The 24,970-nt window shown below is 45.0% G+C and overlaps 1 protein-coding gene across 8 annotated transcripts in view; it reads right to left on the bottom strand.

The window, feature by feature from the left end:
* Window positions 1-24,161, bottom strand: part of PTPRT (protein tyrosine phosphatase receptor type T) — a 1,095,010-nt gene extending 1,070,849 nt beyond the window's left edge. For all 8 annotated transcript variants that reach the window (XM_059896616.1, XM_059896620.1, XM_059896617.1 and 5 more), the window contains exon 1: window positions 24,052-24,161. In XM_059896616.1, the coding sequence (XP_059752599.1) occupies window positions 24,052-24,139 (88 nt within the window). In that variant the 5' untranslated portion in view covers window positions 24,140-24,161. The remainder of the gene's footprint in view (window positions 1-24,051) is intronic.
* Between the last annotated feature and the right edge of the window lie 809 nt (window positions 24,162-24,970).

Raw genomic sequence — 24,970 nt, 5'->3', positions numbered from 1 at the left:
CAAGGATGCCCTGCCAGGTACCACAGCCATGCCTCCTAAGGCTTGCCATGAACTGCAGCCTCTTAGCAGCTTTTGAGTTTCCAAAATAAATATCTGTGGTCAACAACTGAGACAGACAGAGTGCTGGCTTTGTGACATTCCACTCTACAACCCAAATCACATTCGCCCTTGATTGTATCAAAGTGTTCTTGTGGTCCATGCTGTGCTAGCACGAGGTGAAGAACAGGCTGTACGTATAAGGCAGTAGCTAGTTCTTACATATTACGTTACGGTTCTGTGGCTCCTGCACTGGACTAGTGTCCTCAGGGAAAAGTCATCCAAGGATGTCCCCCCACAGCACATCTATCTCACCTGTGTGTCCTTATGTGTGTATAAAAAGGAGGGGGAGAGGAGGAGGGAGAAACACATACATTCCACATTTTCTCTTGCAGAAAACGTGCTCCTAAAAATTAGTTGCAAACTGAAAGTTTAGAATATACGGATCCGTACATGCTGCAAGAGTGGAATAGAGGAGGCTGTCTGTGGGGAGAGAGTTTAAAAATTATGAAATTTTAATTATGGTGTCAAGGTTTCGTTTCTTTACTCTGCGTCTACAATGTACTCCTGATTATTTAGGCTTAGTTAAAATATTTTAAAATAAATTACAAACAATAAATTTAATTCTGTGATGTCTTATCTTAAATTCCAATTATCTCAGCTTACTGAAAATGACATTTCATATGAAGGAGAAAATGAGTTTGTGTTGGGGAGAAGGACGTACTGGCAGAGATGCAGCAAAAGATTGGGCTGGAGGTTCAGCACTGATTTCCATTCATTCCCAGAGTCTGTCAACAAACATTTACAGAGCACCCAGTATGTGCCAGGTGCTTCCTAAGTGGTGAGCAAGACAGAACTGCTCCCTCCAAGAGCTTACATTCAAGAGGGAGAAACAAATGAATAAGTAAATAAACAAACACTGTGAGATAGTCGATACTATTAACGTATCAATATATTCAAGCTAATGTGGACAGAAAGTGCAGGAGTGATACTTGAGTGGAGGGTGAAAAGAAGGAACATCCCAAGTAGAAAGAACAGCACGAGCAAAGGCCCTGAGGTGGGCACAGATTTTGACTGTTTGAGAAAAGAAAGATGGCCAATGTGGCTAGAGCAGTAGTCAGCCGACCTTTTCTGTAAAGGCCCAAACAGTAATTACTTTAGCCTCTGCAGGGCTTCAGTTTCCCCTGCAACTACTCAACTCCACCACTGCAGCGTGAAAGCTGTCAAAGACAATTTGCAAACAAATGGGCAAAGCTCTGTTCCAAAATAACTTTTTTATGGACATTGAAATCTGAATTTCATACGATTGCCACGTGTTACAAAATGCTATCCTTCTTTTGATTTGTTATCAACCATTAAAGATGTAAAAACCATTCTTAGTTCACAGGCCACACACAAACAGGCGGCAGGCCAGATTTGGCCCATGGGATGAAGTTTGGTGACCCCCCCCACCTGTCCCCAAGCTAGACTCAACCAAGTAATGGCAGTGGGAACCATGGGAGAGGGGATTAAAAAGAGTCTTAGGAGCCAGATCTTAGAGGCAAGAAGCAGTAGTTTGGGTTGGGGGCTTTATTCTAAATGCAAGGGACATGATTTGAAAGAGAAGAGGGACATGCTCTGATTTATGCTTTTAAAAAATTACTTTGGCAGTTGTGCGGCGATTCTGACGGTGTCATCAACTTTCTTGGAAAAATATGTCAATAGGAAGCTGAACACTGTCCTCTTGATTAAGGAGTCTGGAGCAGACCATCTTCCCATCAAAAGCTCTATGGATCTGTTGATTTCTCTCTGTACCTGAATCACTGAAGCTTTTTTTTCTTTAATGTTGATTTTCAGTCCATAATTTTTTTTTTTTTAACTGTCTTCCGCAGTCAACATGTTGCCTGTGGTGGTTTTAATTTATCTATTTATTTTTCCTGTGTTGGGTCTTCGTTTCTGTGTGAGGACTTTCTCCAGTTGCGGCGAGTGGGGGCCACTCTTCATCGTGGTGCGCGGGCCTCTCACCATCGCGGCCTCTCTTGTTGCGGAGCACGGGCTCCAGACGCGCAGGCTCAGTAGTTGTGGCTCACGGGCCCAGTTGCTCCGCGGCATGTGGGATCTTCCCAGACCAGGGCCCGAACCCGTGTCCCCTGCATTGGCAGGCAGACTCCCAACCACTGCACCACCAGGGAAGCCTCCTTCAGTCCATAATTTTAAAGATTTCAGTCCATAGTTTTAAAGGCCATGAAACATGGCCTTTAAGCCACGATGGAGGAAGACACATTTCCAGCAGTTCACGTGTGAGTTTCATCTGATTTCCTTTCACAACGGAAAGCATCTGACCAGTCAACAAATGGAAGCTAAACAGTCAACACTGTCTTTACACCTATCAGGCTCCATCTTTGCCTCAAACATATTACCGAGAGGACGTGCATTTTCACATTTCCATTTTCCTCTCACTTTTATAATATAAGAGAAAACTGAAAAAAATTCAATCACAGCTGTGCAGGCAAAGGCAGCAGGAGAGAAACAGTGGCCCATGGTTGGCAGACATGAATACAATGGCTTCACCTGGTTTTATAAAGTCCAAATTCAACACTGGGAGGGGCATGAATGAAAGATGAAGACAAGCAAAGCATTTCCCCCCTAATTCTTACTGATATGAAAGGAAAGGCTCTCAAGAGACTTGGCCCTTTTCAGCTTCACTGTGTTTACTGTGTGCCACCCTTCCTGAGTCCTGACTTCCAACATCTACTCCGGAGCCTGACCTTCATATCAATTATGTAGGCTGTACTTGGTGTCCTGACATTCAACTTAGCCCACAGCCCAGCTCCAGCTAAGCCTGCCCCGGCAGAGAGAAAGCAGCTCATGTTACCAAGCCCCGCAAAGCCTTTCCTCCTGACACCTTCTGACCTCTTCAAAATCTAACGCCCCTCGACCCTTGCGAGCTTGGACAAGATTCAAGCTTGTCTGGAAATCCTAGTTCCCTCATCTGCCTACTTCTCAGGGTTATCAGTGAGGGTGAAAGGAAATCACATATTTCAAGCCCCCTGTAAGACCCGTGATAAGTCAATCAAGATAAATAAGTAACCGGGTCAAACCCAAACAGAATTTTCCATCTCCCTCTTTCAGTCTCTTACTTAAATTTCAATCCCTCCCATGCCCACAGAAGCAAAGGCTTTTGTGGCAAGGCTCTGAAGAATACCACAAAAAAAAACAAATGGGGGGGGTGTAGTTTGAGATGTGGGTCTGTGGCAGGTAGACTCTAAGATGGTCCCCAATGATCCTCATTTCCCAGTACTTATGCTTTTATGTAATCCCCTCCCCTTGAGTGTGGGCAGGACTGGTGACTAGCTTCTAACCAACAGAATATAGTAAAGGTGATGAGATTTCATTGCTGCAATTAGGTACATAAGACTGTGACCTCCGTCTTGCTAGTAGACTCTCTCCCTTGCTGGGGAGATGAAGCAGGCCACTGTGTCGGAGAGGCCCATGTTGCAAGGAACTAAGAATGGCCTCTAACCAACAGCCCACAGGGCAGCAAGACCCTCAGTCTGGCAGCCTGCAAAAAACTGAATGCTTCCTACAGATGGCCAATAGGCACACGAAAAGATGCTCAACATCACTGATTATTGGAGAAATACAACTCAAAACTACAATTAGGTATCACCTCACACTGCTTCAGAATAGCCATCGTTAAAAAGTCAAAAAAACAAATGCTGGAGAAGGTATGGAGAAAAAGGGACCCTTCTACTCTGTTGGTGGGAATGTAAATTGGTGCAGCCACTATGGAAAACAGTATGGAGGTTCCTTAAAAAACGAAAAACAGAGTTACCATATATGATCCAGCAACCCCACTCCTGGGCATATATCCAGAAAAGACGAAAACTCTAATTCAAAAAGATACATGTGCGCCAATGTACATAGCAGCACTATTCACAATGGAAACAACCTAAATGTCCATTGACAGATGAATGGATAAAGAAGATGTGGTACATATATACAATGGAATACTACTCAGCCATAAAAAAGAATGAAGTAATGCCATTTGCAGCAACACGGCTGCAACTCGAGATTATCATACCGAGTGAAGTAAGTCAGACAGAGAAAGACAAATACCGTAAGATATCACTTATATGTGGAATCTAAAATATGACACAAATGAACTTATTTACAAAACAGAAACAGACTCACAGACATAGAGAAAAAACTTGTGGTTGCCAAGGGCAGGGGGCAGGGATGGATTGGGAATTTGGGGTTAGCAAATGCAAACTATTATGTATATGTATAAGTTAATCACTTTGCTATACACCAGAAACTAACACAACACTGTAAATCAACTATACTTCAATAAAATAAATTTTTAAAAAAACAAAACACTGAATGCTGCCAACAACTACATGAGCTTAGAAAGAGATCCTTCACAATCAAGTCTTCAGATGAGACCACAGCCCTGGCTGATGTCTGGATGGCAGCCTCATGAGAGGCCCTTAGCCGAGGACCCAGCTCAGAGATGCCCAGACTCCTGACCCACAGAAACTGTGAGATAACCAATGTCATTGTCAGTTGCTTAAGTGGTTCAGTAAGTACTGTTTTCAGTGGCTAACTTCGTGGTAATTTTTTAGGCAGCAATAGTTAACTAACACAGGGTCCACTTCAATTTGAATTTCTCAAGTCATCCTAATCCAGAAGTCACATGCTGTCAACTCTCTACACACCTCCAACTGCACTGCACTAAGCTTTCACCAATTTAAAAGAATAGACACCGAAGAATCTCTACATTAAACACATCTTGATCCCTTTCCTCCAACACAGGGACGTCATTTGCTAAATCTTCCTCTTTGATGCAAGTGACAAAGAGGAGACTCAAACCGTGGCATGGCCATCTCTGGGTCTGGGAGGAAGGGATAACGGCACTCAGCCTGGCCTGCCTCACACCAGGAATGGAGTCAGATGGTTCTGAGCCACGGGCCTCCCAGACCATTTGGATAGAACTGGCCTCAGAGGAAGCCAGAGGTGGGGTATCCTTCCGTGGCTCTTGTCTCATTGTTTGTTATCAAAATCTCTAGTCCGTAGCAATTTTTCCCATGCTAGCATGAATTTCTCATGCCAAATAAAAGTTATCTTTAACTAAGAGCCTTAGGCTGTAAACTTGCTCCCCTGAAGAGTCAGGTCAAGCAAAATCAAAGGAGTCAGAGAAAAAGCAGCAGCATACTTCTCCAAGGAAACGCCACGTGCCCTGTTTCACCACTGGCCTCTCGATGCTATTCCAGGCCCTCTGGCCCCTCCAGACTCTCCCTCTTTTTACCTATATTTCTCTTTATGCATTTCCTCCTACCCGCCTGTCCCCTCCCACTTTGCCTTCATTCCAGTTGCTCCTAAGAAAACCTGCCTTTACAATATCAGAACTTTCCGGACAGCTAAGGTTTGCTCTTTAATTCAATTTCCTACATACTTAAACCTAGGGTTCATTAGGTGGAAGGCATCATGCTAACCACCATAGCAGACACTTGAAGAGCTGTGTCTACGAAGTCTTTAAAAATGTTCTACAAACTGCCCTTCCCTCCTACATGATAGAACGGGGCCATGGTGCACATCACAGGTTCAAAATCTAAACAGCAGGTTTCAGGCCTTGCCCCCCTCCTTAGCACCTGTGTGACCTTGGGTTGGTCCTCTGTTGCATCTAAGATTCAACCTCTTAACTGCAAAAAGGTGGTTGCACTTATTAAGAGCAAAGATTAAAATGGAATGATATGCCTAAAAATACCTTAGAAAACATTACAAAGTAGAATAATGGGATTAAAGAAAACAATTTAGCCTTTTCTTATAACTCAAGGTTATCCGTAAAAAGATCAGTTATTGTATTCGGAACCCACACCTAGTTCTTTCTCCCGACATCGTTTTGCTTTAAAGTGACAGCATTTGGGGTATTAATTCTTAGGATTAAAAAAAAAATTTTTTTTTGTTTAGTTTTGTATGCTGACATCATAATTGCCATGACTGCCACAGCGTCTTGAGCAAAGCAATAAGGTGCAGTCTCCGGGGCCTTCAGAGGAGGGGAGCGTCCTCTGCCCACGTGCTACTGCTCCAGCTACTGAGTTTATTGAGATCTCACTGCTTCTTCTATAGCTCTCCTGCTCCTCTCTAGCAATCAGGCCGTCACTCCTTTTATTAACCACCACGGCAAGCATGTCCCCCTGAAGCAGCCAGTCTCCTTCCTTCCAAACTCTCTGGGCTTGGAGAAAGAGTCATACACAAGAGTCTGGGGGCTCTCCCTTAGGGAACGGACAGCAGCTGTGTGTGGGTTGAACATCTGTTGGGTAAGCCCAGAGACTCTTCAGCTTCTTTCCAAAATCTTGACATCACACTAGAAGGTGAGGCTTCTAAATAGTAGGATTTCAGAGGAGAAAGGAGTTTTTACACAATGCCTGGTGTACAGTTACCATTTACTGTTTCTAGGTAGGACCTTACTTGATGCCTCCCTATGTGCATAGACACGCACCTGCATGTCTAAAATTCAACAGTAACGAGACCATGGACATATATGATATGCAGAAGAAATTCCCATTTAACAATGATAATAATTTTCACGCTATTTATTCGCCACCTTACACATGTTATTTCACATGACGTGCATAACTGTCTAATGAGATAGGTACTATCATTCCCCATTTTGGGATAAAGACATTAAAGCTCAGAGAGGTTAACTAATTTGCCCAAGGACATACAGCAAGTAAGCAAGACGATTAGGGATCCCAGGCAGTCTGAGCCCACAGCCAGCCCAGATGGGAATGAGAATATCTCCAGAGACTGTTGCAAGTTCAAGTCACATTATCAGTTTTTCCTAATAAAGAACAGTAAACTCTAAAATCCACCGATGAAACTGAGACTTATTACAGTTCATACATGAATTACCAATTCTCAAAAAAATTCTTAGGAACCACCACTGCTATTATCACTTGCCAGGTATCTTATATGCATCATCTCAAATGGTTGCAACCGCCCCTTCCATGCTGGTAGAATTATTCCCTATTGACAGATGGGGGAAGCTAGGCTCAGAGAGATAGAGTAACTGGCTCAAGGACACACAGCCATTAAGTGGCAAGAGCCAGGATTTTAATTCAGGTCTTTTTTTTTTTTTAATTTATTTTTTTTTTTATTTATTTTTGGCTGTGTTGGGTCTTCGTTTCTGTGCGAGGGCTTTCTCTAGTTGCGGCAAGCGGGGGCCACTCTTCATCGCGGTGCGCGGGCCTCTCACTATCGCGGCCTCTCTTGTTGCGGAGCACAGGCTCCAGACGCGCAGGCTCCGTAATTGCGGCTCACGGGCCCAGTTGCTCCGCGGCATGTGGGATCTTCCCAGACCAGGGCTCGAACCCGTGTCCCCTGCATTGGCAGGCAGATTCTCAACCACTGCGCCACGAGGGAAGCCCAAATTCAGGTCTTTTTGACTTCAGTGCCTATCCTCTCTCCAACATGTTGAGTGACCCAAGACAAAACAGATTTCAAGGCAAACTATTCTTTTGTAATCAATCTGTGCAATTCAGTAGATTTTTCTGAATCTTGCACAGCTCTGAAATCAAAACAATACTGGCCTGGAAGTGAACACAGCTTGATTGAAAGCTGGGTTTGGCCAGTTAATAGCTATGTGAACAACAAGGTCCTACTGTATAGCACAGGGAACTACATTCAATATCCTGTGATGAACTATAATGGAAAAGAATATGAAAAAGAATATATATATGTATAACTGAGTCACTTTGCTGTAAAGCAGAAATTAAACACAACATTGTAATTCAACTATACTTCAATAAAATTTTTAAAAAACAGCTATGTGACTTTCGGTATGTCACACAGCCTCACTAAGATAGCATTCCTTTATAGTAATCCAATTTCACACAGCCTTTCTGAAGATTAAATAAAGAATGTGTGACATACTGCATGTGCCATGGTCCCTGGCACACAGAGGGTGTTTTAAATGTTCTTTCTTTAATTCATCGATTATTATCTTCCTTTTTTACAAAAAATGGAATTGTAGGTTGAGATTTCAGACTGACAGATTTAGGATAAACTACCCATTATTATATAAGACAGAACACAGAATCTTCACATTAAAACTAAAATTGCTAAAAGTGATCTTAGAAATCACTTCCTATCCATTCATTCACCAACATGGAGTACCATGTATAGGAATTGTGCTGGGCACAGGGGATCAGCAGTGAACAGAACAAAGTCCTGACCCTCATGGAGTGTTAATTCTAATAGAAAAGAGTCAGAAAATAAAGACATAAATAAATAAAAAGACTATTTAAGGACTTCCCTGGTGGCGGAGTGGTTAAAAATCTGCCTGCCAACGCAGGGGACATGGGTTAGAGCCCTGGTCCCGGAAGATCCCACATGCCGCGGAGCAACTAAGCCCGTGCGCCACAACTACTGAGCCTGCAAGCCACAACTACTGAGGCCACGTGCCACAACTACTGAAGCCCACACACCTAGAGCCCGTGCTCCACAACAAGAGAAGCCACCGCAATGAGAAACCAGCGCTCCACAACAAAGAGTAGGGCCCACTGGCTGCAACTAGAGGAAGCCTGCGCACAGCAATAAAGACCCAACACAGGCAAAAATAACTAAAAAAAAAAAAATTTTTTTTTTTTTTAAAAAGACTATTTAAGGACTTCCCTGGGCGCAGTGCTTAAGAATCCGCCTGCCAATGCAGGGGACGTGGGTTAGAGACCTGGTCCGGGAAGATCCCACATGCCGCGGAGCAACTAAGCCCGCCTGTGCGCCACAACTATTGAGCCCATGCCCACAACTACTGAAGCCCACGTGCCTAGAGCCCATGCTCTGCAACAAGAGAAGCCACCGCAATGAGAAGCCCGCGTACTGCAACGAAGAGTAGACCCCGCTTGCAGCAACTAGAGAAAGCCTGCGTGCAGCAACAAAGACCCAACACAGCAATAAATAAATAAATAACCAAGTTTATTTAAAAAAAAAAAAAAAAAGACTATTTAAGAGGATCAAGTGCTATGAAGAGAGATGGCAAAGCTCCCTCTCATTTGGCTGAGACAGAAACGGTCCTCCAAACCAGAGAATGGACTTAATTGGCCAAAGGCCCCACATGAAATTAATGGTATATCTCTGCTCCCTAGACCAGTGGTTCTCAAATTTTCACACGTGCCAGAGTCACCTAGAGGGCTTCTTAGAACACAGATTACCCACTTCCAGAGTTTATGATTTAGCAGGTCTGCAGTGGGTCCCCAAAATTTGCATTTATAAAAAGTTCCCAGGGGATGCTGAGGCTGCTGGTCCAGGGACCACACTTTGAGAAGCACTGCCACTGAGGAGTAGAGCCATACCAGAAAGCAGTGAGGCAGGAAGGGAAGAGGATAAATACCCCGAGCTTCTCCTCCTGCCTTATCATCTCCCGCCAGTGCTCCCCATCTGCTAAACACAATTAGAACCAGAGGGCAAAGGACTCATGCCTCCTGGAGCTCAGAGCAGTACAAAGAAGGGCTCCATTAACACAATTCCCTCCCCTTGCCCCTTTGCAAATTAAAGGGTACTAATAATCTCCCACTGTTCCTAGTCCCTAGATGTCTCAGCACCCCTTGTGGTTCCCCTTAGCCCCAGTCATGTACAGTCCTTTCATTAAAGTGTCACAACACATTGGAGTATAATTCTGTTTTCCGTCAGGATCCAGAGAGATACAGCAGGAGACCCCAGACACCTCCTCTAGTGGTGATATTTTTGGAAACTGACAAAAGCTATTCTATTTCTTCCTACAGTAACATCTATCAAATGCAGGTCAAATATCAGACAATCTTTTTTTATTTGCTACATAAATATGAATTGTACATGCAACTTCCAGGAACCTGCACAGCATATGCAATGAGGTCACTCTGAACAAAGCTTTGTGGCCTGGGATGGGCACTGGAGTGACCAACTCATCCTGGTTTGCCTGGTTTTACTACTGAAGGTCCCACATGCTGGGAAACACCTCCGTCCTGGACAAACCAGGACAACTGGTCACCCTCGCCATGTATTCTGTGCTCCACTGAGTTGCAGCAGTACCCTCCAGCAACAGCATCACCACCAAGAACGACTAGCCTTTACTGAGCAATTTCCATGAGCCTGGCCCCAGGCTAAGCATTTTACATACATCACCTCATTGATTTCTTACACTACCCTACAAGCAAGTTACTATGATTAGCCTCATTTCACAGATGATAAAACTGAGGCTCAAAGGGCTCAAATAACTTGTTCAAGGTCATACAGCTTGTAAGTAGCACAGCATTGAGCCCACATAGTCTGAGATCAGAGCCTGCACTTTTAATCACTATGCTTTCCTTCATGTCAGAGCAGATGGGTCCACCTGCCCCAGACCTGATTCCACAAGAAAAAATAGCCAAGAACTACCAAAAGGTCACATCAGGAACCAAGCTCAAAAACTGCAGTCACAAGAGCAGAAATTGAGAAGGGATTTATTTACACATTCTTTATTGTAGGGCACACAATGAAAAATTCAACGGGGAGGTATTTAGTGCCTTTGGAAGATTAGAGATAAAATTACACAGGCCCTTATATTTCAGAACCAAAGTCTTGCTGCAAAAATCTCTGACGTTCAACAGCTGATGGTGCATCCTACAAATTCAAAGGCAGTCCCACCTGATGGCTTAGGCTTCAGCTGCTCATTTGTAAAACTCAAATAATCACCTCTCTTAGATCCACAGGGTGACTATCCTGTGGGTTAAATGAATTCAATCAACCACGTCCAGCCAAAAAGTGTTTTCCTAAAATGCTGCGTTTGCTGGAGACCCAGAGGTCCAAAGACCATAGTCAGGGATGAACCCTTCATCCCATCTGAGTTCCTGGGAGTGTGGCACCTTCAGCTGCTGAGGTCCCAGTGTGCAATCAGCCGCATGTAGGGGCCCAACTTTTGTTCTAGGACAAATGAGGGTCCTCTCTATGAATTACCCTCTTTTGATACTGGAATGGTTGAGACTTATTTGGGGAGAAGATGGGGCTTCTCTCTTAGGAAGACAGCCCCTCTCCCCCACTCGGAAAAGTCTCCTAACATTCACCATTATGTGTTTAAGGACCTGGACTCTGAAATGAGATGACTCAAGTATGACTGTGGTCAAGCCCTTGAGCCTCCATAAAACCGGTTCTCTTACCTGATACATGGGATTGTTGTGCCTGCTTCATAAGATCATTATGAGAATTCAATGACGTCTTAGAAGTCCCCTGCAATTTTCTCATTGAAAATTCTGAAGAAAGGCTTTCCACCCAGGAATTTCAAGTGGGACCTAAACTTTTCCCCTAAGGATGAATTGAGCACAGCACCTGGCACAAAGTACACCGGACAGAGAGCAGGAAGCAGTGGCTAAGAACACAGATTCCAGCCTCAAATTGCTCGGGTTCAAGCCTTGGCTCTACCACTCACTAGCTGTACCCACAACATAGGACTGTTATGAAGACTCTACAAGTGACAATTAGTAAAGCCTCTGAAAAATGCCTGGCTCATTTTAAGTTTTTAAAGTACACAATAGTGTCAGTGTTCCCTATTTGGCAGTCATTTCCTCTCTTGTATTCACTTCCCTGGTGTTCGGCTGGAATCCTTCAGGCTCTGCAGACACACTCCGGTGCACCCGTGATTTTCATAACTTTTAAATCTGGTTGCCCATTATTATTCCCCTATCATCCATCATTTCACCAAATGACCTGTCATCTCCTTGTGTTTTCTGCTTTCCGTTCCAACATGAGCCAAATGCTCCCGCTCCTCTGTATACTCTTTTGGGTTTAGAAATTTTCATCCCAGGAGAGTGAAAATTCCTTCTGTTATATTCTAATCCGGACTAATGGAGTCGCCCTTTGAAATGAACAATCCTGGAAACAGATTCTGTTTGTTTCATCTCCTAGACCGGGGGATTTCACAACTTATTCCTTTTGAACAGACTATGGATGGTGTCAAATAACAAAACTGATTCATCGGGAAAGGGTAGATTTTTAGTATCTTAACCCCTATCAAAGATGTCAAATGATTTGATTTTCAGGGGAAACAATCAAAAGCCTAAAGTCAGAGACTAGAACTCCAGCCCTTAAGAAACACCAAAGTCATCTGCTCATTTTACAGATGGGAAAACTGTGCCTAGGTTCACAGCAACTCTAAACATTGAAAAGATTGTGGAACATTATTCTTCTGTGTCAAATGTACCCTCCTCAAGCAAACCCAAGGCCTCAAGCAAACCCAAAGGTTGCCCCATGGAAGAATCTCTGTTATTTCTCCATGTGGCCCCAGGAGAGAGAAGGTGTAGGAGGTAGATGGACACTGATGCCTAAGGAGGCCCCTCCATCTGGGCCCCAAGTCACTCATGCTCAAGTGCCTCCCTACATTTGTAACACAATTCTCTCCTTTGCTCCTTCTAACCAGATGCAGGGGTCTTAGAATTCCCCATAGGAATCCTCATTACAGACTTTGAAAGGCAGCTTTCCATAAAGAAAATAAGACCTCAATTTGTTTTGAAAGAATGATTGAGGAACAGTTCGTATGTTTAAAATCCCTATAATTTACAACAAATCTTAAATTGCAAGGGTATCACTTTTTAAAGGAAATAATTGAAATGCAGAAATATTACAAAGAGAAGTATAATTAACACCTATGTTCTTCTCTATCAAGAATTATCAACTAATTTTAACAAAGTTTAAATGTATTCTCCTTTTCAAATGAAATAGAATATTACAAATTAAAGCCAAAATGCCGTTTATCTACCATCTCAATTCCATTTCTCTCTATACCTATTCTGCGAAGAGTAGCCTTCCATTTTGCTTCTTATACTAACATAAACATACACAGTGTGATTATTAATACAATATTCGATTGTTACATCCATAAAATTGGCTCTTTTTTCTTCCTACAGAAAAGGATGTGGCCTTGCAGATGCTGAGTTTGCTTCATGAACCAGAAGAATCTATTTGTAAATATTGGTAAATATCTCTTAATAGATGCTCATATTTTTAGTATAGGATCTTCCAAGATGCTATGCAATGGCATAGCCAAAACTGGGCTGCTTCTGTGCATAAGCAGGATTCTGCCAGTGCTGAAGATGTCACCAGCAAGTATGCACCCCATGAGGGGAACCAAGAGGCCAGAAAAGGTCAGGCCAAGACACCACATCTGCTTCGTCTCTCTGTAGTCACCTCACTTCCATGATATCCTGTATCTTTAGCTAAATAAATCAGGAATTTATGGAAGTTTGGAGCACATACAAGGTCTCTGCCAGATAATTTGTAATCCATTTTAATTACGCCATTGGTGTCAGAAATGGGACAGGCGTGCTGTGCTCACTATCATGGCCAGATTTTACTCTGAGATCAGAATGCCAAAGTAGGAAACAATAAGTAAAACATGCTGAAACGTGAGAATTTCTGTGAGAGGCTCTGAGCCAAGTGGAATTCCTTCACTGTTCCTCTGCCTCATACCATTTGGACCTTGCATATAGTAAAAGACGGCTGAGCCAAGGGCAATGAGCCCAAGGCATAATTCCTGGAATCTTCTATATGAGCCAAAACGGTAGCTAAAGCTAAGAATCTCCAAAGGGAGTTGAGACCCCAAAAGAAGGAAATGTCAGATTTGAGCCAAAACCTACAGATCACAAAGGGATGGCCCCCAGTTAGACATCTGAAAAGGTAGGCTAGAATAGGGGAGGTACCAAGGACCCCTAGAGCTCCAGGTGGAACAGGTGGTCAGCAACTTTCCAATGACAAATGATACCTGCTGAGGTTTTGGAGGTACGAGGAAATGAGAGTGGAATTAGGAATTGCTAAGTCGATTCTCAGGTAAAAGCAATTACAATGTGCTTCTGCATACAAGTGAATTTAAATGTATGCTGAACATTTTATGTGCAAAAAGATGTAAAGATAATAAAGGTAAGGGAGTTCTGACTTCATCAACCTTCACTAAAATAGCGACCAATAAGGAGAGCGGTCCCAAGTTAAACTAAGAAAATCTATTTTAAAATATGTGTACATAGCACAGGAAGATCAGCTCGGCGCTTTGTGACCACCTAGAGGGGTGGGATAGGGAGGGAGGGAGACGCAAGAGGGAGGAGATATGGGGATATATTGCTGATTCACTTTGTTATAAAGCAGAAACTAACACACCATTGTAAAGCAATTATACTCCAGTAAAGATGTTAAAAAAAAAAAGAAAATTACATTTAAATATAAAAAAATAAAAAATAAAAATAAATAAAATATGTGTACATCTTTACACACAGTGGTGACCTTGGAACTCTGGGATTTGTTCAGGTGACTCCTCCACCAAAAATCGTGTTCAAGGGGTCAAGTCCCAGAAATAATGTTATACTTGGAATACACATCCTCTGTACAGAAAATTTTAAAGATTTAATTGAAAGGGAAAATTGTGCATTGATAAGTACACCCCGCCAAGAAAGTTTTTTAAACTTCTGTTTAAAGCAAGAGTGGTATGGTACTTGGGCTCAGTTAAGGTGTCTGCATGTTTGAACTGAGCATCTCAACAGGTGGAAACTACAAGTTTCCTCTTTTCCAGGAGATTCCACAGTTCCTCCATAAATCCAATTTAAAGGGTCTCAAGACAATGCAATCCAAGTGTTAGAGAGCTGCCCTCTGCTTTGTTCCAAACAATGTGTTTAGAGGAAGATAACCATCCTAAACTGGAACCAGCTGAGATACAGGGAAGAGGCTGGCTGCTCCTGGCTTCTGAATATAACTGATCATTCCTCCCACCCCACCCCATCCCTCCCCAGCCCTGGTTTGAGACATGTTAGAATCTTGCTTAAAGTCTTAGTTTCTGAAGTTTCTGAGCTGAAAACCATTCCCCCAACCCAGTGCACACATTTCTATAACAAAAAGTAAAAAGATAATGTAACAGGTGCAGAGATGGTAAACAGAAAATATTTGGCAGAAGAAAGAAAAAATAATAGTTAAAAATATCAGGAGCTCTGGTTCTGGAAATAGGAGAGAGACTGAACATGGAAATAGCTTTGAACTCAAAGCTGATCCATTGGAGCAGAATGAGGTCCTTGACCCAGTCCTGCATGTACAGCTATGCAGGTTCCACAGAGCCACGTGCAGCAGCCCTGACCTAGACACCTAGGACAATTATGCCCTCACCTCCCTCATAGCAGGAGGGGTGACTGGCACCCAACCTTGCACAGCCTGACTCAGCAGGACTGAAGATGACGATGAATAAATGAGAAACTGCTCAAAAGTCCAAGCCCCTGAAAGTGGAACCCAGACAAGCATTTCCCCAAGGCATATAAAGGGCAAACTCAAGGTGTCTTGGTTTCCTCCTTCCTCAAGGTCACCTTACGGAGATGAATCCAAAAGAGCTTGGGGTTGGGACCAGCATAAACTGGTGACCCTCCCGCCTACTTACAACTGCCTAGGAAAGCACAATGGGGACCTCTGGAACCACCACCTAGCAAATAGGTAACCTGAGTAACAGGTAAATTCCTGGAGCACAGCCCCATCAGGAACTCCAATGTCTAGTCAGCCCATCTGGATTTTGACAAAACCATCCCTCCTGGAAGATCTCATGGGCCCCAACCACAGTCACCTAAAAGAATACCGTGATTGAAGTTCTTCTGTAATGACTGTACTACTGCCTCAGCAATCAAAACTAAACGTACATGCAGGACATGTTTTGATCCAAATAATAATCTGTATATTTACATTAAACCTTTCAATCACTGTAACTTAATAAATTATCAATTTTAGTCTTATGTGAAAATAAAAAAACTCTCTAGACATGGGTCGAAAAGGTCTAAAATATTAAGTACTAAATTTTTGAACTGGGATATCTATATGCAATAAAAATAGTAAATTTTAGCTAAACTTTATTATAGCCCTAAACTACTAGTGTTTATTATAAAATGGTTCTAGTGGAACCTACATCCTAGTGTGAACGTTTTATAGTCTTATAAAAACACAGTACTTCAACTTTTAGGACGAAGTTTGAAAAGTTTTCTGATGAATCTCCATATTAATTCATTTTTTACTTTCTGACCTTCATAATTAACTTTTTTAAGATTTAAGCTAAGTCAATTACGAGACAATAAATCTCTCTACTCAAAGTCCTTTAAGGAGTGAAATCTTGACACTGAACTGATACTGGTGCCCAAAATAATAAAAAGAATGAAAAGATGTGAACACACTTTAAAAGTGATGTTTGTATTTTTTTCCCCAAGATACAAGGTTTCCTATACTGCGTGTCATTTATTTGAGGTTCCTGTGGTTGGCAGCTCCTAACGTGGCTATGAAAGATCCCCGCTTCCTGGTAGTCCAGCCCTTGTGTGATTCCCTCCCCTTGTGGGTGAGCGGGATCTAGTGACTTTACTTGAAGATGGCAAGAGTGATGAGATGTCATTTCCAAAATGAGGTTACAGAGACTGACTTCCGGCTTGCTCATACGCTCTCCTGTCCCCTCAATAGCTCACTCTGGTGAAGCCAGGAACCATGTTGTGATGGAGGGCCCACTTGGCAAGGAACCCAGTTGGCCTCTCTCCAGCTCATGAGGAACTGAGGCCCTCAATCCAACAGCCATGAGTAACTGGATCCTCCCAACAACCAAGTGAGTGACCTTGGAAGCAGACCCTTCCCCATTCGAGCCGAGTTGACTGCAGCCCCAGCCAATATCTTGACTGCAGAGATCCAGAGCCAGAGAACCCAGCTGTGCCCCTCAGATTCCTGACTCAAAGAAAAACTGTGAGAAAATAAAGCCACTGAGTTTCGGGGGACAACCTGTTACACGGCAATAGACAACTCACCAAGTTGCCTTAGGATGAGACTGGGATAGGTTTCTTTTTCTTCATTTTAGAAAGCAGGTGCTCAACAAACACTGACAAGTGAGAATCATCTGGACCTGTGCACTTAGGGGCCAATTCCAAGATGCTTAAGAAAGAATAGTGACATCAACTTCAAGGTTATACTCACATTTAAGCACATACCTTGACAACGACAAAATTATTTTTAATTAGACAAATACGTTCTCATGCTCAAATGAACTTTAAAAAAACCAAAGAGAGAAATGGTCATAAAGGCATGCTGTTTAAAATATCTTTTTCTATCCCTAACATTACCAAGAGCCCCTGTTTTATTCTCTTCCAGTGTTCAAATAAAACCTCACAATGTGCAGCTCGGGTTCTGATGTCTCCACAAAAAGGGATCTGGGCTCTTTTTTTTTAAACATCTTTATTAGAGTATAATTGCTTTACAACGGTGTGTCACTTTCTGCTTTATAACAAAGTGAAACAGTTATACATATACATATGTCCCCATATCTCTTCCCTCTGGGCTCTTTTTTAAAAAAATAAATAACTGACTACATGTTTGGGACAGAAAACCTAGGGGTAAGCTTGAAGTTCCTTGTTGTCACAGAAAAATCAGGATGCTTTCAAAGATGTTTGAAAATGGTGAAAAAGGATCTGGTTTAAAGGGGCTCCCAATGACTAACTTGTGATCAATTGAGCAGCAGAAAAGTCATAATTATAATCCATAAGAGCAAGTACAGGCCATTGAAAGCCACCCCATTCATGAGGATTAAACTTTAAGCAGGCTTTAAAAAGTTCTCCTTGCTGATATGAATTCATGAATTCATGCTTGGTTCCAAAGAGACAAATACATGACCCTTAAAAGATAAATAACCACCCACTGTGAATTACAGGAGGATCAAGAGAAATGGGTTTGTGATCTCATGATCAGTTTCGGAACCACTGGGATAAAAGGGAAGTAAAGTTAAGTCTGGGTGATCCGAGAGGAACAGGCTTTCCAGGGTCTTGGGAAATTGGAGCTAGGAATGCGGGTGACAGCACTGCGTCCTCCCCTGGAAGAGGACAAGTGTCATGATGTCCAGAATGTTTGAGGTTAATAAACATCTTAAGAGCAGCACATGAACTGCCGGTGGCACGTTCTTCTGGGGTGTTGATGGAAGCCCTCACAAAAGGCAGAAAAACATGAGCTGTTTCCTCACCCCTGAAAGTTGTTCATCCTGTTAGGAAACTGAGGGGCCAAAAGCATGTTGTATCTGCTCCCGAGCAAGGGGACTTCCACCCTTCTGTTAAATTTCTACATCCTTGGCTTAATGAGAAAGAAAATGAATGAATGGTCTATTCCCTCCCCGCCCCCAATCCGAACCCTACCAAAACACCCCAGGCACAAAGCATTCGCATCTTCAATTTTAATAGACATTGCCAAATGAGCACTCAAAAAAGCTGTTTCAATAGTCACTACTCAACAGTGAACAAAGCCACCTAATTGCTCAGATCCTTATCAAAACCTGATAGCCTTAAACTTTTTCATTTTTGCCAAACTGATGAGAGGGAAGAAACGTTAGCTCATTGATTTAATTCACAGTCTAAAGAGCCTACAAGGGGGGTGGAGGGACAAACCAAAAATAACGCCTTGCAAATAATGAATGCAACAAACTATTTTGGAGACTGGTAAGGCACAATTAAGAGTGATGCCGCTTATTGGGTGCCTGTTTTGTGCCAGGAGCCAAGCTTGACAATTTACAGGAGTTACCTCTGGCTCTTGCAGCACCAGGGCACTGGTGTGCCCCCTTTACAGATGCAGAGATAAAGGTTCAGAACAGTGAAGTAACTTACCAAGTTCATATCACAAGCCGGGAGCTGGGATTTAGAGAGTTACTCAACCATCACCACCTTCCAGTTTTCGAATCTTTCCATCACTCCAAAATGTTCTCTCATGCCCACTTGCTACAAATCCCTGCTCCCATGCCCAGCCCCAGGCAACTACTGTTCTGGCTTCTGTCTCCATAGATTTGTCTTTTCTGAATATTTCATACAATATGTAATCTTTTGTAACCGGCTTCTTTTGCTTAGTGTAATGTTTTTTGAGGTTCATCCATGCTGTAGCATATTATCAATAGTTCATTCCCTTCTATTGCTAGTAGTATTCCACTGGATGGATTCACCAGTTGATGGACATTTGGATTATTCCCAGCTTTTGGCAACCATGAATAACACTGCTATGAACATTCACGTACGTGTCTCTGTGTCGACATATGTTTTCATTTCTGTTGGGTATATTCCTAGAAGTGAAATGGCTGTATCCTATGGCACGTGTATGTTTAACTTTTTAAAGAAACTGCCAAACCACTTACCAAAGTGGCGTCACCATTTTTTATTCCCTCCAGCATCAAATGAAGATTGTAAGCTGAATATTCAAGAAATTGGAAAGACTTTCTATCTATTCCACTTGTGCACCAGTGAATGTGTGTGTCAGATATACTTCAGCAACTTGACTAGAGTGTGAAAAAAAATTGTCTGTAACACTGTAGACTCACTTCAATTTATTAGTCACCCATCAGTCTGATGGTGGATCTGGTGGGGTTTCTGAGCAGCCCTCACCTGGGTAAATACCTAGGATGTACCAAGGGAAACAATGCTGACATTTTGAAATAAAACAGGCCAAAGGATCACTGTTTCTCAGTGGCTCCTCATCCTTTCACCACTCTGCTTTTTTGACACATTAATTCCCATTTTTCACAGTTGACTTCTGGCAGATCCCTTGGGATCTATACCTCGCATCCTCACTGCGTCCCTCTGTATCTTTTCTGCAACCTGCAACTCTTACCAACAGATAATAAATAAATATGATCATGGTCGTTTCTCCCTCTTCCAGGCAAATAAGGGTGTCCAGCAAGACCACATCCATTGCTGAATCCCATCATCCCCTCTGGTCACCCTGTCCCACCTGCACACAACACTAGTGACCCCCGCTGTCCCTTTGGCTGCATCCGATTGCTCTTAATCCATAGAAGACCCACAGCATTCTTCCTCTCCAAACCAATTTGAATCCATTTTATAAGATTTCACAAGACACTCTAACTACTTTCTAATATCTACATGGTGCTGCCTCCTAGCCCCAATTCCGTAATGTGCCTGCAAATGCTATTACACCTGTCAGGCATGGTTTGTTTTCAATAATCTCATAGCTTTTTTACTTACTGGACCGCCAGAGCCTTCTATGTGTTCACTTAGTCTTTGCTTATTTGTCAAGTGCACAAAGCACCTTTCCCCTCACAGCCCCAGAGTGCCACGCACTTGATTTCTAGGTTAGGTAAAAGATGGCAGTAGAGCAGGAGGAAGAGCCAGGAGGCAAGGAAGACAGTGTGAGGAGGGTGGTAGGAAGGGAGGGAAGACATACGTGAACACTGTCCCGTTACAATGTGCGACCACTCTGTTTTCCATCCGTTCTCATTTACAAGGTAAAACATGCTTGGAACTAAACACGCCTATCTAAACCTTTGAATGGCCAAATGTATTAGTATCACCTGTTTCATTCCAAATCCCTTTCTACAAGTGGCTGCAGAGAATCAAGCCCCCAAAAGGAAGAAAAAGAGAAACACTAAAAATCATCACCAAAACCCAGCCATCTAATTTTCAATTCATAACTGAGCTTAACATCAGTGCCCCCTTGGCCTGTGTACATGCATCAATGCCAGGGCAAGTAAGAGAAAAGGCTCCCCTTCAGGATAAAGTAGTACAATGCACTCACTCTTCCTGCATCATCTTATCTAGTCTTTACAAAATCCAGGGAGGCAGCTATAATCATTCTCACCTGACAAATGAGAAGCTGGGGATTAGAGAAGGAAATGACTTGCCCAGGCTGACACAGCTGGAAAGAGGCAGGGGCAGTATTCAAACTGAGGACTTCAGCCTCCAAAGCTCATACTCTTTTTTGTTCAATCAGGCTGCCTCCCGAGTTAAACTCCCCCGTCCCCCATCACAGGTGCCACGAGACTCTACCATCTCTTCATCATCATCAATAACTGTGTATCAAGGAGCCACTGCCTATATGGCATTGCTCTTGTTTCCACAGCAACACACTGCCAGAGAGTCATGGGAGTATCCCGTGCTCAAAAAAATGATGCTGTAATGTCCTGTGATTGTGGCTCTGAAAGGTGACAGTTACATTACTACAGAGGATGCCGTCTCAGCTGGCAGCCTGGAGCCTGCAGGAGCTAAGCAAGAAGAAAAGAAGGAGAGGAGAAAGGCAGTGGGTTGTAACCCAAGACGGTGGTCTGTTTTCACTACGAACATGTTTGCGATTGTTGCTGAAACAGAATCCTAGCCAGGTTTGCACATTAATGGTTCTTTTATTAGGAAACAAACAAGCAATCCAGGAGAGAAAGTAAAATTTGACTGTACTGCTAACAGTTCCCCAGAGGTATGTGGCAATGATTATCGAGTTAAATGACTACATCACTAACAATTGCGATGGCAAGTCAGTCCCTCTCAGATCCATTTTTGCTCTCAATGTACGGATGCTGAAACCCACTAGTAAATAAACGAATTATCCCCTTATCCATTTGTTTAACTGTTTCCTTCTTTCCTTATCCCAAATCATGTTTTTGCCACACTTTTCAGAGGCTGATTTTAAATGTTTTTTTTTTTTTTTTTTTTTGCCATCATTGCTTACAAAAATAATCCTGGCTCATGAAACACATCTCACAAGAAGGAAGAAGGAAATTGCCTTTTGACGACAAGCTTTCACCACTGACTTTTGGACACTGTGACCGACACATTACAGCAAAATATATCACCCCAACTGTGTACTGGATGTAAGCTTACAAACTGAAATTGCTTTCGAGACTTGAGAATTTTCAGATTAAAAGAATATGGAGAGCACACCACTGAGTTTTTAAACGTATTATTTACCCAAACTTGCCCAAAGTTTTAAATCAGATTCTTTCAAAGAAATCAAACTATAGTCATATTTAGATTTGGGTTCCAACAATGTCTGCATTTATAAATAAAGTAAGAAGTCCATTTTTAAAAGTCAACATTTGCAGCATTCCTGCATCTACAAGTGCAGATGTTAGAAACCTGGAAAAAATAATTAACTTAAGTGTTCTAGTTAGCATTAAACCAGAAAGGAGAGAATAGATACATACAGAAAATTCCCATTTTTACAAATGAGTGAGGCTTAGAATGCATCAAATCTCCAACACAAGTTAATCCCCCCCCCCCCCTCGTTTAAGGAGCCCCTGGAACAAACGCAGCCACTTGCTAAGTATACGCTAAAGTAGGTTTGCAGAAGCCACTCAGCTCAGGTCGAATCAAAAGAAACATGGTGCCTTAAATTTCTTCCCAAACTGTACTCCAGGATTGCTTTTCCTTCCCCTGTGTTCCGAAGAGCAAACAAAGAAAAGGTGCTTGCTCCTCACACTTCTCTAAATGTTTTAACAAAAGGCTGCTGAATAAACATATTACTCACTTAAAAATTGAAAAGAAGTCTATTCCGGAGATAAAAGCAACTAGATTTGCATTTTAACAGTTGTGGGCGAGCGCCACCTGGCGGGAGCATCCGGAGCCGGCTTGCTTTTAGCATCGGGCAGCTTCCCAAGCCCGTACGGTTTTACCGCACGCCACCCAAGAACGCTCTGAGACCCGTGGAGGAATATTTTTGACACTGGTTCTTGCCGCAGAAACCTGAGTACTATTCATGGGTGGCAGGCCGGCCAGGTCTTGGAGGATAGTAAAAATTTAAGTCACAAATGATGCCTGGTCCCCAGGACTGCCCCCAAGCATCCTCCTCCTTCCCTGCCCTAGCACACCTAACACAGACCCAAAACGAGGAAAACAGGAATTGTGCACCATCTTCAGAATGATGTGTGGCTGTCCCTCTTCTCTTACTTGCTAAACCAACCTTTCAGCTTCACACACCTCAAAAGAAGTGTCCTAGTCACCTAACTTCCCAGCCACGAAACAAGCTGTTCCTTCGCAGAAGTCCCATATTCAGTTCCCGTTTTGGAGCAAGGAAGACTCCAGTGCATTCCCAGTGGAATGTCACTCCAGCGGCTCTTAACCTCAGAAGCAGCCTGTTTAAAGAGGTTACACTCCCCCACAGTTTCTTTCTCTTTCTTCCCTTCTCTTTCTTTCAGCGTGATAATAGATGGGCACCGCTGTTACTCATCAATCCAAAACGAATCTTTTCCTAAGTCCCACTACCTCATCTCAGCCTGCCCCTGTGATCCCAGCAATCTCCCCTCAGCGTGGTCACACCTGAGCTAATTGGAAACTGCAAGGTGATTCTGAACTTGGAAGCATACCTGCACCCCATTCTCTCTTCTCTCCTTCCCCCACCGCCTACTCTTTGGGGGCTCAGGGCTGGAAGCTGCCTCCCGCGGGCTTTGGGGATGTGTAAGATCCCGGATCCTGGTGGCCTCCTCTGCATGCCAACTTGCCATTAGTAGCATGCCAGGGCAAACGCCCACACACACACACAGGGGGAACTACCTCTGCTCGCCTCCTCCCCATGGTCAAATCCAAATACGAGTCCCCCAAACTTTTCTGGAGCAGACACGCTCACAGGTCAAAGCCCCTCCACCCGAAGGGCCTTAACAGGGGCGCCCGTTTGCTTCGGATAAGAACCACGGGGTCGGGAGGAGGGATCGCCGTCTCGATCCTTAACACCAACACCTCCACGGTGCCTTCAGCGGCTTCAGGACAAGCTCAGGGAAGCAGCGTGGTTAGAGCAAGTCTGGGGCCGCCTGTCTCTCCCGTGAGACAAGAAGAGCCACCGCCCTGGCCGCCTCGGCCTGCTGGCGACCGGTCCTCCCCATGAAAAGCGCGCGCTGCCCAGGAGGCTGCCGGGGAGAGGACGCTCCACCCCGGGCGTCGATGCTGCTTCCCATCTCGCCGCCCCACACACTCAAGTGACAGATTCCGACAAGTGGGAGGCGGCGAGCGGAAATATTCGCCACAGCCGCGGAAAGTTACTCGAGGCCGGGGGGTCCGCAGGAAAGTAAAGCGGCGCACTTCGCCGAACGCGGCCGGCCGAGGGACGCCGGGGGCCGGGCACGCTGGCCCGGGGGCGCCTGGACACGGCTGCCCGCGGCTGCAGTCGGGGACCCGGGCTCCGTCCAGCCGCCCCCCGCATCCCCCGCGACCCTGCACAACTTTCTTCTCCCGGGGCCCGGCGGCAGGCGCCCGGACGCGCCGGGGAGGGAGAAGGGGCCGGGGACGCACTCACCTGCGGCGCTCTGCGCCCGGGCGCCGGGCAGCGAAGGCAGCTGCAGCCGCAGGAGCAGGCTGAGGGCGAGCGCGGCGAGGCTCGCCATCCGGGCGGCGGTGGCTCAGCCCCTTCCCGCGGGGGCCGGGACTGGGGCGGGCGCGGGGCGGCCCCGCATCGTCGGCGCGGCCGCAGGCGGTGCGCGCCGCTGGGCTCGCGGAGCCGGCGCCGCTGCGCTCGAAGCCGAGGCGCAGCGCGAACTGAGGCGGGCGGCTGGGCGGGGGCGGGACGCGGGGCGGGGGGCGGTGTCCCCGGAGTCCTAACGCCGCCGCCGCCCACCCGCCCGACGCTCCGCCTCGGCCGCGCACACACCCTCGCGCGCACGCCCGCGCCTCGCACACGCCCGCGCCTGGCCCACGCGGGCTCCTCGCGCACCCTCGCCGGGCCCGGTGGCTCGGGGCAGCTGGCTCGTACGGTCACGCGCCCCGCGGGGTCCTCGCCCCTTCCCCCCGGGCCGCGCCGCCGCGCACCATCTGCCCGGCCGGGGTGCAGGTATAGGGGGCGGTGGGGGGAGGAGGGAGAGAGGAAGAAGCCGTGGGAGAACAGGTGAGTTGGGGGACGGATGCGAGAGGAGGGAAGGAGGGGGGACCAGGTGAATGGGGGGAAGGGAGGGGCATCTCCCCTCAACTGTAGCAGGTGTCCGCTGGCGAGGGTCTCGGGCACGCCCTGCCATGAGTAGTTCATGTAAGAGTCGTCACCCCACCTCCAGCACGCGCGCGCGCGCGCGCACACACACACACACACACACACACACTCTTCTGGGTGCATCTATGACCGCGCCGCAATCCCCCCCACCTCCCCGTCAGCCTCACAGGCACCCCTCTCATTCACCCACACCTCTCCCTTGTCGCCACCCCACACGCGAGGGGGTGAAGACTGG

This window comes from Balaenoptera ricei, chromosome 15 (genome assembly GCF_028023285.1).
Source record: "Balaenoptera ricei isolate mBalRic1 chromosome 15, mBalRic1.hap2, whole genome shotgun sequence".
In the NCBI taxonomy this organism is placed as follows: domain Eukaryota; kingdom Metazoa; phylum Chordata; class Mammalia; order Artiodactyla; family Balaenopteridae; genus Balaenoptera; species Balaenoptera ricei.
Note: the sequence above shows the minus strand (reverse complement) of the source record. Positions and strands in the feature narration are given on the sequence as shown.